This window comes from Nerophis lumbriciformis, linkage group LG34, assembly GCF_033978685.3.
Source record: "Nerophis lumbriciformis linkage group LG34, RoL_Nlum_v2.1, whole genome shotgun sequence".
NCBI classification, from domain to species: Eukaryota; Metazoa; Chordata; class Actinopteri; order Syngnathiformes; family Syngnathidae; genus Nerophis; species Nerophis lumbriciformis.
This window is the reverse complement of record NC_084581.2, coordinates 18,330,261-18,349,843: the sequence shown is the minus strand read 5'-3', so window position 1 is coordinate 18,349,843 and position 19,583 is coordinate 18,330,261. Positions and strand designations below refer to the sequence as shown.

At 41.5% G+C, this 19,583-nt stretch overlaps 1 protein-coding gene across 1 annotated transcript; it reads right to left on the bottom strand.

Annotated features, from left to right (window-relative positions):
• Positions 1-1,075: 1,075 nt before the first annotated feature.
• rp1l1b (rp1 like 1b) lies at positions 1,076-18,063 on the bottom strand. Its single transcript, XM_061929460.2, has 5 exons — positions 17,955-18,063; positions 16,293-16,359; positions 15,603-16,109; positions 12,695-12,860; positions 1,076-12,631 (listed from the first exon to the last, which is right to left on the bottom strand). Exons 3-5 carry the CDS (start codon positions 16,026-16,028, stop codon positions 2,475-2,477), a joined length of 10,749 nt encoding a protein of 3,582 aa, XP_061785444.2. The 5' UTR covers positions 16,029-16,109; positions 16,293-16,359; positions 17,955-18,063; the 3' UTR covers positions 1,076-2,474.
• Between the last annotated feature and the right edge of the window lie 1,520 nt (positions 18,064-19,583).

Sequence of the window (19,583 nt, the reverse complement as noted above, 5' to 3'; positions counted from 1 at the left end):
AAATGCAAAATTTGCATGGTTGAGTGATGGTTTGGGGTGCCATGTCATCTGCTGGTGTCGGTCCACTCTGTTTCCTGAGATCCAGGGTCAACGCAGCCGTCTACCAGCAAGTTTTAGAGCACTTCATGCTTCCTGCTGCTGACCTGCTCTATGGAGATGGAGATTTCAAGTTCCAACAGGACTTGGCGCCTGCACACAGCGCAAATCTACCCGTGCCTGGTTTACGGACCATGGTATTTCTGTTCTAAATTGGCCCGCCAACTCCCCTGACCTTAGCCCCATAGAAAATCTGTGGGGTATTGTGAAAAGGAAGATGCAGAATGCCAGACCCAAAAACGCAGAAGAGTTGAAGGCCACTATCAGAGCAACCTGGGCTCTCATAACACCTGAGCAGTGCCAGAAACTCATCGACTCCATGCCACGCCGCATTAACGCAGTAATTGAGGCAAAAGGAGCTCCAACCAAGTATTGAGTATTGTACATGCTCATATTTTTCATTTTCATACTTTTCAGTTGGCCAACATTTCTAAAAATCCCTTTTTTGTATTAGCCTTAAGTAATATTCTAATTTTGTGACACACGGAATTTTGGATTTTCATTTGTTGCCACTTCAAATCATCAAAATTAAATGAAATAAACATTTGAATGCATCAGTCTGTGTGCAATGAATAAATATAATGTACAAGTTACACCTTTTGAATGCAATTACTGAAATAAATCAAGTTTTTCAAAATATTAAAATTTACTGGCTTTTACCTGTATGTATATATATATATATATATATATATATATATATATATATATATATATATATATGAAATACTTGACTTGGTGAATTCTACCTGTAAATATACTCCTCCCCTCTTAGCCCCCCCCCCCCCCCCCCCGACCACGCCCCCCCACCCCCCACCTCCCGAAATCGGAGGTCTCAAGGTTGGCAAGTATGACTGGAAGACGACACTGAACATGTCAAACATCGAGAGCAAGCCAGGATGCTAATAGCTGAGCTGACTGCTAAGCTGGCTTTAAACAACACCAATAAATAAATGCTCAGGAAAGTTAAAGAGGTCTGTCATCAGGTTGATACTTTATTTTCTATTTTATCGTATTAGTGATTTTGTTTTGCTCTAACAATTGTATATTAAAAAAGAGAATAAGGAACTAGTTTAAATATTGTGTTGGTATTGTTACACTGTCGATAACGCTCAGCATACATTTTTCAAATGTACAGTTAATACGTCTGATCGGTATCGATATCGGTATTGATCGAAATCAAGGATGATCGAAATTGGCAGCTTAAAACTCTAATCGAAGCATCCCTGGAAATGTTTCATTGTGTTATTTAAAAATGTAATTAAAAAATATAGAAAACAAGTGTTAATTATGTTTGATTAATACAAAAGTAAATCAAATGAATATTTAAAGTGCATTTGTATTTTAATCCACAGACAAAAAAAAGTGCAGTACATTTAGTTGAGGTAATATTTGCCTCCACAAGGTATGAAGCTTTTAGTTATGAAAGCATACATTTGTCTACTCTACTGATATGTGCATCACGTTTGAATACTCACACTGTGGTACTTTGAAGCGTTCAAAATTATAATTATTCATGGCTTTTTACAGAAAAAACACTAGAAAAATCCCAACAAAGAAAACAAAATGTATAATTTTAAAAAGGAAATACTACAGTACAGTATATGTGCAAATATACACTTGTAATGGCCACAATATTAGGTACACCTAATGATATCCAATACAAGAGTTGTCTCACATGGAATGCATGATTGTGTTCATCTTCAGTGTACCTAACATAGTAGCCATTGTGTGTAGGTGTGTCTAAAGGGAGGTCCAGGTTGTGAGTATTAGTACACATGTAGTACACAAGTGGATTCAAGTTTTCTTTCCAGTTTTCAAGGTGGTTATGTCCCAGAGCTGCCGAGTCATGGAGGTCGTGGTAGTGATACTCGTACATTCTTTCAATGTCTTTCAGCATCTGTAGAAGTGCCCTGAGAATGATACATCCACACCTAGAATACTTAATTCAGTCCCTGAATATTGCAGACAGTCCCAAAACACTGCATCCAGTCCTAGAATACATCATCCAGTCCCAGAATATTTCATTCAGTCCCAGAATATTGCAGCCAGTCCCAAAATACTGCATCCAGTCCTAGAATACATCATCCAGTCCTTGAATACATCATCCAGTCCCAGAATACTACATCCAGTCCCAGAATACTGCATCCACTCCAAGAATAGCATACAGTCCCAAAATGCTGCACTAGTCCTTTAATACAGCATCCAGTCATAGAAAATTGCATCTAGTCTTAGAATACTGCATCCAGTCCTAGAATTTTGCATCCAGTCCTAGCATATTGCATCTAATCCTCAAATACTGCATCCAGTCCTAGAATATTGCATCTAATCCTAGAATACTGCATCCAGTCCTAGAATACTGCATCCAGTCCTTGTCCACATCACTTGTTGTCTGACTTTAAGGTTTCCGTGTCCGAGTCTTCTCCATCTGCGTAGACGCCGTCCTCAGACTCGGCGCTTACTTTAAGCAAACTGTTGTTTACCACTAAGGTAGTAGGTTCCCTGGCCTGATCCGGCTCCTGATTGTCTGCCTTGTTGGGGATCAAGTCCTTACTTCTTTTCACCTCTTCGTCGGCATCATCAGATTCTGCCTCGTCTTCGCCGTCGGCCGACTCCCCCTGGTTAGCGGACACGTCATCTTTTTCAGATACTTCAAAAGTGTCCCTGTTTGTTACGTTGTCGTCATTTTCTACATTATCTTGGCCATCATCATTGGTCACCTCATCCTCCTCATCGCCCTGTGGGATGCCACCTGGATCTTCAGCCACTTTTGTTCCTACATCCTCTTCTTCATCACAGGTCGCCACTGATTCCTTGTTTTCAGCAGGTTCCTCTTCACGATATTCCTCCTGAGAGTCTTTCGTAATTGTTGCAGCATCCTCTTCATCCTTGAGCTCTGTCTCATCTGCTGCCCCCTCATTAGTGCATTCAGCCTCATTCTCAGCCATATGTTCATCTCCAGCTGCGGGAGCATGAGAATCAAAATCAGTACCACATACGCCAGCAGGCTCCTTTTCGTCCTCATCTGTTTGTTCCGCTGTTGTTCCCTCATTGCCTGACTTCTCTTCATTCCCGCTGTCATCAAATTCTTCATCTTCCTCGGGTAAAGTTTGCCCTTCTACTACATTCTCATCCTTATTGTCTTCTTCCATCTCATCTACAGCTTCTTTGTTCTCATCTCCACTGTTTACAGGAGTCTTCTCAATACCAGGGACTTCCTCCTTGTTGGATTCATCCTCACTTGGGACTGTCATGGCTTCATCTTCAGCTGTTTCAGCAATCTCTTCAGCTGTCTTCTCATCTTCTGCTGCAACCTCATCATCATTCTCATCTCCACTAGTGACAGGAGTCTTCTTTTTTTCTTCCTCTTCTTTCTCAGATTCATCCTCATTTGTGGCCATCATGAAGGTCTCTTCTGCTTCTTCTTCTTCTGCTGTTTCGACTATCTCTTTACTCATATTCTCATCTTCTGCGGCAACCTCATCATCAGTGGCGGCATCCTCATTCTCATCTCCACTGGTGACAGGAGTCTTCTCATTACCAGGGACTTCTTCCTCCTTGTTGGATTCATCCTCACTTGGGACTGTCGTTGCTTCATCTTCAGCTGTTTCAGCAATCTCTTCACTCGTCTTCTCATCTTCTGCGACAACCTCATCATCAGTGGTGGCATCCTCATTCTCATCTCCACTCGTGACAGGAGTCTTATTTTCTTCTTCCGCTTCTTTCTCAGATTCATCCTCATTTGTGGCCGTCATGAGGGTCTCTTCTGCTTTTTCTTCTGCTGTTTCGACTAGCTCTTTACTCCTATTCTCATCATCATCATCATTGGCGGCATCCACATTGTCATCTCCCATAGTGACAGGAGTCTCTCCTTCATCACTTGCTCTGTCTTCTTCATCATCCTCTGTCATGGTGACCTCCTGTGCTCCAGCTTTGTCTTCAGCTGTTTCAGAAACCTCTTCACTCGTATTCTTATCTTCTTCAGCAATATCATCCTCATTCTCATTGCCACTAGTGATAGGAGTCTCCCTTTCTTCGTCTTCCTCTTTCTCAGATCCACCCTCATTTGTGGTGATCATGGTGGTGTCTTCTGCTTCTTCTTCTGCTGTTTCGGGTACCTCTTTACTCAGACTCTCATCTTCTTCAGCAACATCATCATCATCCTCATTCTCATCTCCACTAGTGATAGGAGTCTCCCTTTCTTCTTCTTCCTCTTTCTCAGGTCCACCCTCAGTTGTGGCCATCATGGTGGTGTTTTCTGCTTCTTCTTCTGCTGTTTCGGTTACTTCTTCACTTGTCTTCTCATCTTCCGCAGAAACATCATCATCATTGGTGGTATCTGTATTCTCATCTCCTCTTGTGACAGGAGTCTCCTCATCACTAGGGACATCTTCTTTCTCAGATTCATCCTCATTTGTGGCCATCATGATGGTCTCTTTTGCTTCTTCTTCTGCTGTTTCGACTATCTCATTACTCATATTCTCATCTTCTGCAGCAACATCATCATCATTGGCTGCATCCTCATTCTCATCTCCACTAGTGAAAGGAGTCTCTTCTTCTCCGCTTTCTCTATCTTCTTTATCATCTTCTACTATGGTGACCTCCCGTGCTGCATCTTCATCTTCTGCTGTTTCAGCATCCTCTTCACTTGTCTTCTCATCTTTTACAGCAACCTCATCATCAGTGGAGGCATCCTCATTCTCATCTCCATTAGTGACAAGAGTCTCCTCATCTGTAGCCATTACGGTGGTCTCTTCTGCTTCTTCTTCTAAGGTTTCAATTACCTCTTTTCTCATCTTCTCATCTTCTGCAGCAACCTCATCATCAGTGGCGGCATCCTCATTCTCATCTCCACTAGTGACAGGAGTCTCCTCATTTGTAACTATTATGGTGGTCGATTCTTCTTCTTCTGCTGCTGTTTCTCTTACCTCTTCTCTCAACTTCTCATCAGTTGCAGCAACATCATCATTATCATTGGCGGCATCATCATTGTCATCTCCACCAGTGACATGAGTCTCCTCATCACGAGGAACTTCCTCTTTTTCAGATTCATCCTCATTTGAAGCTATCATGGTGGTCTCTTCTGCTGCTTCTTCTACTGTTTCAGCAACTTCTTCGTTCATCTTCTCATTTTCTGCATCATTATTATCACTATCAGTGGCTGCATTCTCATCCCCACTGGTGGCAGGAATGTCTTCTTCAGCACTCACTTTCTCTTCTTCATCTTTCTCAGGTCCATCATCATCTTGTGCTGCTTCATTGACTTCAGCTGCTTTGACAACCTCCTCACCTATAATCTCATCTTCTGCAGCAACCTCATCATTTTTGTTGTCATTCTCAGAATCAACATCATTGTTTCCATCCCCATTGATGGCATGAGGCTCTTCTTCACCACTGATTCTTGCTTCTTCATCTTTATCATCACTTACAGCACCGTCTTCACTCATCTTCTCATCTTCTGCAGCAACATCATCATCAGCATTTGTGATCTCATTCTCAGTGACTGAGTCCTCATTCTCTCCTCCACTGGTAGCAGAAGATTTTTCTTCCTCATTTTCTTCAGGTTCCTGTTCACTGGCAGCTATTATGGCATCTCCAAGTGCTGCATTTTCAGTTTCAGTAACCTCTTGACATATCATCTGATCTTCCACAACAACTTCACTGACAGCATTTATATTGTCATATGCAGTGGCTGCCTCATCGTTCTCATTCCCACTAGCAGCTGGATTCTCTTCTTGACCACAGACTCTCATTTCTTTATCTGTCATGGCCACTACTTGCCCATGAACTTTATCTTCAGCTTCAGCTGTTTCCTCAACCTCTTCCCTCATCATCTCATCATTTGCAACGACCTTGTCATCAGTCACTGCATCGTTATTCTCATCTCCACTGGTAGCGGGACAGTCCTCTACACCACTGATGGTTTCTTGTGCTACTTGTTCATCTTCTTCCATGATGGCTCCCTCTATCGTCTCATTTTCTGCAGCATTGGGAACCTCATAAACTGCATCATCATTCTCAGCAACATCATAGTTCTCTTCTCCATTGGCAGAAGGCATTTGCTCTTTACCAACATCCCCCCATTCTGCATCTTCTTCACATTCATGTTCACTTGTGGCTGTCACCTCAGCAGCAGCATTTGCATCCTCATTCTCAGTGGCGGCCTCATCCTCCACATCTTCACAGGTAGCAGGTATTTCTTTATCACCATCGGCTTTAACTTCTTCATCTTCATCTTCAGATATTATGTTTACAGCAGCTTCCCCAGTTATCATCTCTTCTGCAGAAACCTCATCATCAATTTCTACACACTCATTGGAGTCCTTCATGGAGGCTGCATCATTATTCTCATTTCCACTGGTGGCAAGTGTCTCCTCTTCACCATCTCCTAGCCCTTCTTCATCCCTCTCAGTTCTAACTTCCTCAGCCAACATCTCTTCTTCTGTAGAAATCTTATTGTCAGTGTTTGCATTTGAGTCCTTCACGGTGGCGGCATCATCTTTCTCCGGTCCACTGATAGCAGACGTATCTTCAGCTAAAATGACAGTCTTAACTTTACATGCTTCCCCCACTTCTTCTAGCGGCATATCAGCATTAGTGGTGAAATTATCTTCAACTGGAGCTTCAATTTGGTCCTCACTTAGGGTGGCTTCTTCTTCATCTTCAGCTTCAGAAACCTTTCCACCTGTGATCTCACCCTCAGTTCCGACCAATGCCTTGTCTACGTCTTTTTTATCTTCCTCCATCTCCTTTACGGCGTTCTCCAGAATCTGTCCGATAAGCGTTGCTGCTTCTTTGGTTTCATTATTAGGTGAAGAGTTGTCTGTAGTATCATCATTCTTCACCTGAAGAATTCTCTTCAGATCAAAGTCCATTAAAACAGGGACAGTACTCATAATTTCCCCAAGCAATGGAGTCGTTTGTGCCATTTTTTTCTTATCGCACGATTCGCATGGACAGCTTTCATCCTCGGTTTCTTCACGCTGATCGCTGTAAACTGTGCTCATAGCCGAATCATTGCTTTTTCCTGACTGTGGTTCAAATGACTGTTTGGCTTTCATCTTAAGCTTTCGTCTCCTTTCGTCCGTCTGGGTCGTTGAAGGCCTGGACTTTGTTTCTTTCGGAGGTCTTGGTAGGCCTGTTCGACCTTTGATCTTGCCCAGCTCTCTGTGTATGCTAGTTTGAATGCGTGTTTCAATCACATTTTTAATTTCTCCTATCATTCTGTCCAGCTGATCATTATCGTTCATTTTCCACTGGTCTTTGAACTCACTCATTGCATTAATGTAATGAGTCATAAACTGCTTCTCTATTTTGTTTAGTAAACTCAGGACCCAAACAGGATCAGGGTCTTGACAAATACGTTTACTGGATTGGACCGGACTCTCAGACATGGAGCCTGTATCACACCTCTGACCATTGCCTGAGGAGAGTGGGCTTTCAGACATCTCTCTTGAGCTATCATTACTTCTAATGGTCTCATCTGTTAATCGGTCTCCCTTTTGGTTTCCCTGAGGTAATTCCTCCTCTCCTCTGCCTGTTTCTTCATCCCTGTTGACTTCCTGTGCTTTGCCAAATGCATCTGCAACAGTTTGTGCTTGATTACCATTCGCTCCGTCGCTGCTCTTTCCAGAACCTGTGGAGCCACTATTGACATCTACGCCAGAAGAGGACGTGTGATTAAACTCTTCATCAGAATGGCGGTCCTTTGCTAACAAAGGTTCATGGTCTAAGGAGTCGCACAGCCAAAGGGATTGAAGAATCTCCATCAGTGCTTTGTATCGTTCACATTTTTCATCTGTGTTCTTGGGATCGTGGTCTATTAACTGCAACTTCACAAGGCAATCCAAGAAACCTCTGGCTGAAGTGCTTAATTTGCGTCCATATGCAGGAGAAACCTCAGGTAAACTATTGCATCTGTCCAGTTTTGGATTGAGAAGGACTTTCATCACTTGCACAGAAGAGTAAAATATCTTGGGGTCATTATCTCCACAATCTGCATTTGATATATCCGTGTCTTTATGATGTTCATCTCCAGAAACATCGTTCAAATCATTTGGTTTGTTTACATTCTCAACTGCTTTGTCATCATTGGGTTCATCGACCACTGTGCCGCTTTTGAGTGTGTCACAGTTTTCGTCAAACTCCTCCAAGTCGCACAGTTCGCCGTCAGCTGGTATGGTTTTAAGCCATTCACTAACAACCTCAGTTAGAGAAGCATTTGGCAAATTTGATGGAACTATCGCTACATCATCAGTATCCATATTCTCTTTGACACTTTTGTCTGCAGGCCCATTCGGTAGTCTCTCAGAGCTTGCATCTTTGCTGGTTTGCTGGTTGTCATCAGCTTCAGTTTTCTTGGATCTTACAGATTTAACAGATAGAGACTGTTGTCCCTTCCCCCGGCTTTTTCTTCCCAGAGATGTAGCTGACCTTTTGGACTTGGATGACATACCTGTGGGTGCTCGGTCTTCCGAGTCCTCAACCGCCACAGCAGGAACTTCTGAATTCTTGGATTTCACAGATACACTGGACATCACACTGTCGGTTCTTCTATCAGCCTGTTCGCTCAGGGCTACTTCAGACATTCTGGTTCTTGAAGACACATTTGATTTGACGGACAAAACACTTGGAGTGCCGCTGATTCCATTAACATCCTGATCAGGCATTTCAGATATATTTGATGTCCTTGATTTTAAAGATATATCTGATTTGATAGTCATCACACTTGGGGTTTTACATATTTCACAACCTTTTTTCAATTCAATTTTTTCAGACACAACAGACTTTGCTGATTCATCTGATTTGATTTTAGTGGCATCAATATTAGCATCATCTGCAGCAGCTTCTGACTTCTTTGATGCTGCTGAGGAATTTGATATCCTGGATTTAGTTGATTTTACAGAAAAACTACTTGGTGCTTTCTCTGTATTCTCGTCATTGTTTTCATGCAGTATATTCGAAGATGTTGCTGAAGTGTTTGATTGTGCTGATTTGGCAGATCTGGCTGATTTAGCGCTCACCGGCCTCTGCTCAGTTTCCACCCCGTTTGTAGCGTTTGCTTCTGAAGGAACCTCAGATGTTGCTCTTGATGAGACAGATGTGTTTGTCTTGGTTGATTTGACGGATGCTGATCTTATTTGTGATACTTCATCATGATTCTCATTGTTTTTATTTAACATAGAGAGGCCTGAAGACTTTGTCTTTGTAGAGCTGGCTGAAAAAGAGCTAGCAGCTCTTTGCATAGAAACACCTCCAGTCACACCAGAATCTTGTGATTGGAATGATTCTTTAGCTTCCAGTTGCTCCTTGTCCCCATTATCAACTGCACATTCAGTACTTTCTTCAGTCTTGCAACCTATGACTCTTGCTAATGTACCTGACTCGACTGACTGCCTTGAACTCCCTTGTGCTTCACTCTCCATTTCAGAGATTTCAACGCTGTGTTCGCGAGTCAGTTTAGAAACATCTCTAGACACTCCAGAGACACTTGTCCTTGCAGATATCGCTGATTTGATGGACAAGTTACTCAAAGCTCTTTCAACTGGCTCATGACAAGAAGTATTTTTGTCAGCTGAGACTTTTGATTTGTTCGACTTTGTGGATTTGGCAGACACTTTACTCTCTGCTCTACTTGAGGTTTCTCTAGCGAGAACTTCCGACACGTTGGATTTTGATGATGCATCAGAAGCATGTGACTTAGGCCTGCATTGTTCAACTAGAACTTCCGTTGAACATTTGGACTTACTTGACCGCGCTGAAACACTTGATAAAACTGATAGTGAGCTTATTGATCTGCTATCACATAGTTTTTCTCCGGGAGAATCCATCCTGTGATCAGATGGACTGTCCTTAATGGACTTAGATTTTGCTGAAACATTTGTTTCTGCATATCTTTCTGATCTGACTGACCTGCTGCTTGACACCCTCTCTTGATGATAATGGCCATTAGCTGAAATATTAGATACTTTGGACTTTGTCGAAAGAGAAGACATTGCAGATTTAGCTGACATCTCACTGTGTGATCTCTCAACATCTTCCTCTCCAACATCTTTGGCACACATTCCAGAAACATCAGATTTTGTAGATTTCCCAGAAACTTGCGATTTTGTTGATTTTGCAGACAAAGCACTGAGTGGTCTCTCCGCAGAAGCCTGTGACTGGATTGAACACTCAGATGTTTCGTCCGCTGCAACATCAGCAGAGTATTTGGACTTAACTGATCTTGCCGATTTGTTAGATCGAGCTAACATGGTGTTTGTTACTCTACTTTTTGTCTCTTCATCAAGTATATCAACACCATCTTCCAGAAGAGCTTCTGAAACATTTGATTGTGAAGTAACATCATCAGGTTGGGAGATAACCGACATCACACTTGGTTCTCTCTCATCCTCATTTGATCTCGAACAAATGCTTGACTTGGCCGATTTGGTTGACATGGCGCTGGGTGACCTCTGGCTAGCATCTTGCTCACTATCGTCTTCGTCATTTTGTTCAAGGACAGGCTGAGAGGCTTTGGATTGAGAAGATCCCTTAGATGCCTTTGATTTGGTAGACATTGCACTTTGTGCTCTCTCTCCATCATCAACATTTCCTTCAGTCCTATTTTCAGAGGTTCTGGACTTCATGGATTCTGCAGACAATTCTGAGTCAGAAGTTTTTTCTGACATGGCACTATGATATCCTGAAGCAGGCCTCTCTGTTTCCTCAACTTTGTGATTTGAGACACTATCTTTGACTTCCAACCTGCTCTCTATGGCTGAAGTGTTGCACGCTGTTTCTTCTGGAGTTGGCACTCCATTACTTCTACATTCATCATCTGGTTCTTCTGATGACTTAGATTGGCATGATCTAGCAGAAATACTGGTCTTTACCGACCTTACTGAGTCGATTGACTTTGCGCTTTGTGGTCTACCTTCAGTTGCCTCTGTAGTATATCCATCAGCATCAACTTCTGGGGATTTTGATTTCCTTGACCTTACATCTGATATAACAGATTCCACTGACATGGTAGTTGGAGGTCTCTCCTCAGTTTCTTCCTCAGGGCAATCATCAACATTTAACATTGCAGCTGCCTCTTGTACTTCTTTGCCAACCTCTAAGGTTTTAGACTTTGTCGATGTCGCTGAAAGGACACTCGATGATCTTACTTGATCTTCTGTGTCCTTTGTAGATTCTAGTCCCTTGGTATTCACCTCTGAGGTTTCTTCCAGACTTTGTTCAGGTGCTTTGGACTTTTTAGAAGATTTCATAGACATTTGGCTTTGAGTTCTCTTTGCACTCTCACTTTCCTCTGCTTGGTCTTGGACTTGTTCTTTGGCATATTCTTCTTCAGCCTCATCCACATGAGCGTATCCTTTTGATGTAACTGAAGTTGTGGATCTGGACGAGCAGGAAGTTGTTGGTCTTTCTGCCTCAGCTTCTTTTTCTGATTGACATAGTTCACTTGTCACCTCAGACTTGGCTGATGTTTGACTTGATGGTCTTTCATTGCACTCTAAGACTTTTGGTTTAGACTTTGTTGAGGCATTTGAATGAACGGACATGGCACTTTTTGATCGATCCTCTTCAACAACCGCAGGTTCTGCAGTATGTGTTTCTTTGCATTCATTCGACTCAAGAGAATTTGATCGGACAGACGTGACAGCAAGAGTCTCCTCTGAATTTGTTTGCACTTGTGTATCCTGGCTACCATCAGATGCTCCACAGTGACATGCATTTGATCTTCTAGACTTCTTAGTGGATTTCTTTGAGTGTGTAGATCCCGACGATGATTTCCTCAAAGTGTCTGGCATAGCATCTCCTGTCAGCTCCTGCTTTTCTGGTTTTTCACTTAGCGAGGGTTGTCTTGATGCACTTGTAGATCCAAGTTCTCGTTCTTGCTCAGCCTCACAGTTGTTTACCGTATTCATGCAAGACTCACTACGGATGGCGCAGTACTCCACAGTTTCAGATGATTTAACATGCTCAACCACTTCTTCTAAATGCTCCTCGCTTGATTTGGCCACAGTTTTCCGACTTTCAACCATGCTCTTCCTTGAAACCACCCTGTGTGAGGAAGCGCCTGAACTTGATGTGTGAGTGCTGCCACTTTCTCCCTGAGAACCTGTTGCGGTGTTAGTCCAAATGTTGTACTCTCTTGTTTGACTACAGCAGTGAGGACAACCAAAGCCCTGTCTTTGGTGGCGCCTCCTGACCTGTGCCTCACCCGTCTCTGAAACATTTTCAGAACCCAAACAGCTTCTGTCGAGAACTTGGTGCTTGCAGGTTCTGTTGGAGCTTTTTCTCACTTCTGTCGACCACAGTAAGGTTTCTTCGTTTTCTAGTCGAAAGCGCACTTTCATCTTCATAGACAAGCTGCCATCTTCGTTGATACGGACTAGTTTCTCCACATCATCATCATTTATTCTGTTAGCAGTGGCCGGACAAGAGGCGACATCATCTAAGGATTCTGTTCCATCTGGAAGTGACTTGTCAGAAGACACTGAATGCCTCGTGGAACCGTTGGTAGATTCTAGTTTCGGTTGAACGGTGTGTCCTTCAATGATGAAAAAAATGTAATCAATTTGTATCCAAACACTTTGTCAAATAATTTTCCTACCGTCATCACTGTCCGCACCGCAAGCGGATCGTGCCTTCGTACTCAGCGTTGGCAATTTGTCCTCAGCTGCTTTCCGAAATCTCTCCAAAATGGAGGGGTGAGACGGATCCCGACCCACACAAATCAGAACACCAGGACAGTGCATAACATTTTGCACATTTTCAACCTGAAACCAAAAAAATCCTTTTGAGGAAAATAATTTAAAGACCGATGTTTTCTAAGGATTTAGCTATGGACTGGATTACGATTGGGACTGGTTGGCACTGGAGAAAGGCGTGTTTACCTTTGGGCAAGACTTGCAAGACTGTTGTGGTGTCATCACTACAAGAGAGTTCTAGGTAGTGACACCCTTTCCTGTCCTAAAAATACAGCTTTCTCTCTTTGTGCCACTGCGAGCAAGCTAAAACGCCTTAATCAAGGATGATCTCTAAAGGACTCCAAGGGATGACTGTGCAGACATGCAATGGAAGACTGCCAGCAGTGCGCTTACACAGGGACAGTGTGACTAGGGTATATTAAACACGTCATGCTGACTACATATTGTCATCACAAATTAAAATATAATCCCCTTGTTTGACAGATGATTAACCCAAATGGCTGGGTCCAGTGGGGCAGTAGGGCCAGCATGAGCTGACCTCTTTCTTCTATCTGGACTAATTGAAGTAAGGAATAGCCTCTGATAGTGCTGCTTGCTCGCAGTGTGATCTAGTGCATGTCCACAGTCAAAATACAGTCTATGCCTGATATTGCAACCAAAAGCTCTAAAACGGATGCAATGTGTCTTCACTGACACTTTTTAAAAGTGTGTTTTTGATGGCAAAGCAGTTTTGAGCTAAAAATCAACGACCAGACTGCATAGATGAATAGCTTCAGGCAGACTCACACCAAACCAGAGTGAAGGTAATGAATTACCCTCCTGATATATAATCTATTTAGAGCGTAAACCTGTGAGAGTTTGAAAACTAGTGATTTCATAAAGATGAAAAATGAGAATGTGTTTCGTGATGTCTGGGAATACTTTTAATGTCCCTGTAATTGCATATGTGCATAATTTGTATAGGATGTAGATACATGACAGATCTTTCAGTAACTAAAGGAAGAGAACCCTCATGAACTACAACAGCAATTTCAACAAAACTACTTTTGCTGTGCCCAATTAACAGATGTATTTAAAATTAAGAGAGTTATTCATCATTTTGAGCAGACAGATTTTACACCAAAACAATTTCATTTCTAAGTACCGGTAGTAGTGTTACATCATCTTATCTACTGTTAGTTAAAAGCTAATCCAATTATATTTTTGCCTTTTGAAATGTAACTTTAATTCTAATTACAATTACATTTGCAACTAACTAGAATATTACTGGCAATTGATCCACATGATTTTGCAACTAATAGAAGATGGTGGGAACTAACTTTGTTAAATGTTTTGCTAATTAAGTTAATTTTATAACGATTATATTACATTTGAAGTTGAAAAAGTTACTTTTATAAGTAATAAAACTAAATTTAAAGCTGATGATAGTTACTTTTAGAACTAATAAAACTACATTCAAGGCTAGTAAAGTCAATTATATAACTAGTACAATAATGTTTTCAAGCAAATAAGCAATTTTTTTCAAATTAGTAAGTATACTTTTATTCCCAGTGCCATACAGTAAGTCTTGGCACTAATGAAACCACTTAAAATAGTAGTAAAGTCACTTTTGTAACTAATACATTTCATTTGTAGCATGCAATGTGACTTTAAAGTTAATAAATTACATTTTAGCAGGTAAAGTACAGCTCTATAAATTTTTTGGGGCAAATAATGACAATGAGTGACTTTCGTATATAACATAATATATTTTGACAACTAATGACATTTTTATTATCAAGAAGTGACTTTTATAACTAATAAAATAACTGTTGTAACTTTCCAATGTATTTTAAGCGTTATATCCCGCCCTCCTCCGTCTTCTAGGAGGTAATGTCTAATTAGGTACGGGCGTAACATGTGTATGCGCATGAGCTTTGGGTGTTGTTAGTTAATGATACCGATTTGAATAGTTAGTTTTAGCCGTTATTGAATGTATATTCTATCATAACAACAACATGACTTCAAATTGATCGTTTATTGCTTCTCTTGGGTTGCTTTTGTATGTGTGCACGCGATTTTGTCGGGCAGGTAAACATTTGTATTACACAAACTTAGTAATAGTGAAAAATATCGACAGTTTTAAAACAAATGTGTTCTGTTAAACCACTAATGGTAACATCTATTTTTTGCTTTGACAACTGTGAAGGAGTTGAAAACAGCCCCTTTGAGTAACTTGTGTTGCAAATAAAATGATCTTGTATGGCATAAATTGACATTTATAACCAATACATGACATTGATAGCAGATTATGTGGCTTTCAGTGCTATTAAATTTAATTTCTAGCAGATAAACGAATTACTGCGATGAGGTGGCGACTTGTCCAGGGTGTACCCCGCCTTCCGCCCGATTGTAGCTGAGATAGGCTCCAGCTCACTAATTATATTATAACAAACTTTTTGGGGGGCAAATAATGCCACTTTAATAATTGACTTTTAACACTAATACATCACATTTATAGCACATCATGTGACTTTTCAAGCTAATGAATTATTACATTTAATTTATAGCAGGTACATAATTTTTTAGGCAAATAGTACCACTTTTATAATTAATTTGTTGACTTTTTAAACTAATTGTAGTAGATAAACGCTCGGCCTTCTCTTGCTGTGCACCAATTAGGCCACCAGAGGCCACTGTTTCACTCTGCTCTATCTCAGCACTGCTAGTAAAGGTGAAGCAGCATAAAGGCTAATATTGATGAGTCAATGCTTATGTGAAAATGACCTTTGGATGCTTGGTGCACAGGTGTGCCTAATGTTGTGACCTCACCTTGTGTCCGTCCAGAGTGCGCACCTTCCTCACGTGGTACTGCATGAGCGCGGAGAGTTCCTCCAAGAAAAGTCCGAAGCTGCGCAGCCCCTTGCGTTGTAAGACGATGGTCTTCCTGACCGAGGGGTTGCTGTTTTTCACCAGGATTATCCTCTTCGCGTGCCGCTGAGGCGCCAGAGGGTTGTTGTCGGGCCTGCCGGGCCTCCATCGAACATGCTGGTGAGGCAGGCGGTGATTATGATGGTGGTCGTAGTGACAGAGAGAGGACAAAGAATGTAACGCCTCCATGGTGCGGGCGTGTCTGTACTCTGAGCACAGATAACATTCGGCCGCCACGGGGTCATGATGGGCGATGCGGGGCAGCCTGCAAGTTGGAGAAGGGTCCCCAGAGACGGCACTGAAGCACTGGAAGTCGTGGGAGGACATGGCGACTGCTTGTCCTTCCTCTCAGATCAGTAGGAGATGGGCAGGGAGCCTCGTAAGGCGTCGCCTTCCAATCATCATAACCTGGTAGAAAGACAGGATGAAAAAAACAATGTAATAGACGATTGTGTGCGTTAGCTACTCAGCATTCTAAACGTTACATATTCCCATGCCAAAGACTTAAGTGTAAACGAAGACACGGATAACGAGGAGGCAATGCCAATCCTACAGAGCGACTTTAAATAACGAGCTTAAAGGTGACGTTACCTCATCACTGTCACTGCCGCCGCAGAGGTGAATTCACCAGGAGAACCTCCGCCAGGGATTAGCGCCGCTAAAAAGCGTAAATATATGCAAATAAAGTCATTCTCAATGAGACAAAGCTGGGTGGTAAAAGAGGACTCATTGTTGTCGGGTAGAAAAAGCAGAAAAGGAATGTTTCAAGTGTTGGTAAAATAGGCCAAGCTTGACTGACAATTATAAAGAAAAGCTTTGGCTGTTATCTCTCTTTTTGTATTAGCGTCCTTCCTGTGGCTTGTTTGGCAAAGGTGTGCACTCCATTGCTTAAAATATTTCTTATTGTGCGGTCGTGCAAACATATCATTTATGTTACAGCAACCCCCACTCCCCCCCCAAAAAAATCCTGGCTTTAAACTATTCTTGATGGTTTTGACAATAGTGTTTTCCTGCAGCACATTTAGTAAAGACATTTAGAGCAACCCAAAGAAACTGTTGTTTTTCTTGACGGTGTGAATCCAACTGCGGTTAACATGCTAAGGCAGGGGTGTCACACGTACAGGTTTTATCCGGCCGGCGGGATGAGTTTGCTAAGTATAAAAATTAACCTGTATTTTGTTAATGAAAGAAACTGCTGTTCTAAAAGTGTCCACTTTGTATCTTTGTAGATGATGCGACATATGTACAAAATAAACCACATGATGTTAGTACATCAGTCGAGGAAAATTATCAAACTACATAAATAACATACTGTAATTTGATTTTGATATACATTTTTTATCTTGATAAACTTAAAATGAACACCAATGAGTGGACTGATAAACATTACCACCTAATTTATTCCGAAAATATAAATAACGACAAATAAAGATAGAATACTATTAACCGCAACATGTAAGTGTAAAAAAAAAAACAACAACATTATGATTTGTAGAATATCAGAATCTGTTTGTTCTATTTTTAAACAAAGAAAACAATCTGAAGTTGTCTTTATTTTTAAGTTATCGTGCCGTGATTTTACCAGTCCGGCCCACTTGGGAGTAGATTTTTCTCCATGTGGCCCCCCATCTAAAATTTTGACACCCCTGTGTTAAGGTAATCAATGCTAAGTGATCTGTGTTAGATTAATTTTTTTTCACGAATGCATAGTGGGATGGTGAGCGGTGTCCTGCCTGGTCCACCAGTAACATCCTAGATGTGTTTAGCGTTGCTACGGTAACAACAATGCATTTATTCTCCTACTGCTGTGCTATCAAGCTAATTTAAAACTGTTATTTCTGAGGTATTTCTTACGTATATCGCTTTGATGCCGTTTATTCATAACTAATATGGTGACACTACAGAGGAGCTATAGAAATTATTATTTTTGTTTGAATTTGGATTTTTATTAGTGATTCATATACAATATTTATCAATTTTAAAAATACAGATAAGACAGGATTTTTGTTCTTTCTTTTTTTTTGGCCAAAACTAAAAAAAAAATCTTGTGTTTAAATAAATTCACTGAACAATGACCACATGTAGCTTTTTGGTGTACTAGAACCATAGGATGTCATGTTTTTTTTATTGTAGGAAACACACCCAGCATTAAGTCTATTGACATTGTCATCATTTGGAAGGGTTGTTTTTTTTTTAGCAAGTACTGCAAATTTGACAGATGCATGAATAGTAGAATAAAGTGCACATACTTACTAGATCCACAGTCATAATCCACAAGCAATCCAAGGAATAAAGTCCGCAAAGGACCTCCGGACCTTCAGTGAGCACAGAAACTAGTTAGCACTCCTGCAGCGCAGTCCAGTAGCCTAGCAGCTAATCACATGCATGAGGACGCTAAGGATAGACTGAAAAGCCTGGCTAATCGCTGGCAGATTGGACAGAAATCTGCTGGACACATGACTTGGACGCCACCGTTGCATAAGGGCAGTTGGAGACGCTTTTGGCTTAAGGATTAAATGCTAAAAAAATGTCGGGTCTATTTTCAGCAGGCCAACGACAAAAACCTTGAGTCATCATGACACAGCTGGTACTTTTTCGCTATTAAAACCTCCAGTCTTGACATTAAATGTGCTCCAATATTAATCTACAACGGACAATAAAACGTGACAATTGCTTATTTGGTAAAGCTGTTGCTTGGTTAGTTAAAGTTAGGCGGATTGCGGTTAGGTTGATATTTATGTCGGATAACTTGTTACGTTACATTTACTTAAGTAACTTTTTGGATCAATTATACTTGTCAGAGTAGTTCTATTGCAACATACTTATTACTTTTACTTGAATATTGTTGTGAAGAAGAACTGCTACTTTTGCTGCTTTATAAATATAAATGTACTGCATTTACTTACATCATCTTTATATGTATGGGCCAGCTGCAAAGCAAAGCAGCCCATATTAATATTATTGTGTGAATGCCACACTATTGTGACTGCTGTTGTTGTGTGTTGTTACCGAGCTGGGAGGACGTTAATGAAACTGCCTAACAATAAACCCACATAAGAAACCAAGAACTCGCCCTCGATCATTCTACAGTTATAACGTGATTGGGCAGGCACGCTGTTTATATTGTGGGAAAGCGGACGTGAAAACAGGCTGTCGACACGTCACTCAGGTCCGCATGGAGCTGGAGGGGGCGTGGCCTCCAGCTCCGCCTGAATTTAGGGAGATTTTCGGGAGAAAATTTGTACCGAGAGGTTTTCGGGAGAGGCGCTGGATTTCGGGAGTCTCCCGGAAAATCCGGGAGGGTTGGCAAGTATGTTCATACAGCTGTATGAACAATATACGACAAATTATCTCAAACCACAACAAAACAATTGCAAATGAGCCGTCGGCCCCCGGACAGAGCGACTCCAAAACCAACAAAGGCTGCAACTGTCGAAAGAAACCTGATTGCCCTCTCAACGGGGGGTGCTTACAAACATCAGTTGTCTACCAATCTAAGGTAACACGCAAGGACATTAACACATCCGACACATATGTAGGATTAACCGAGGGAGAATTCAAAACCAGATGGAACAATCACAAGGCTTCTTTCAGGAACCAAAACCTGCGGAATACCACAGAACTCAGCAAACACATTTGGGACCTCAAAGACAATAATGTTGAATATTCAATAACATGGCAAATTCTTGCATCCAGCACACCTTACAATAGTGGTAATAAAAGATGCAACCTATGCTTGAAAGAGAAACGGTTTATTATTTACCGTCCAGACCTGTCATCCCTCAACAAGCGCAGCGAAATTGTAACAGCATGCCGCCACAGACGGAAACACCTCCTAGGTAACACATGAGCCAATCACCACGCCCCTACGCCAGCCTGTAC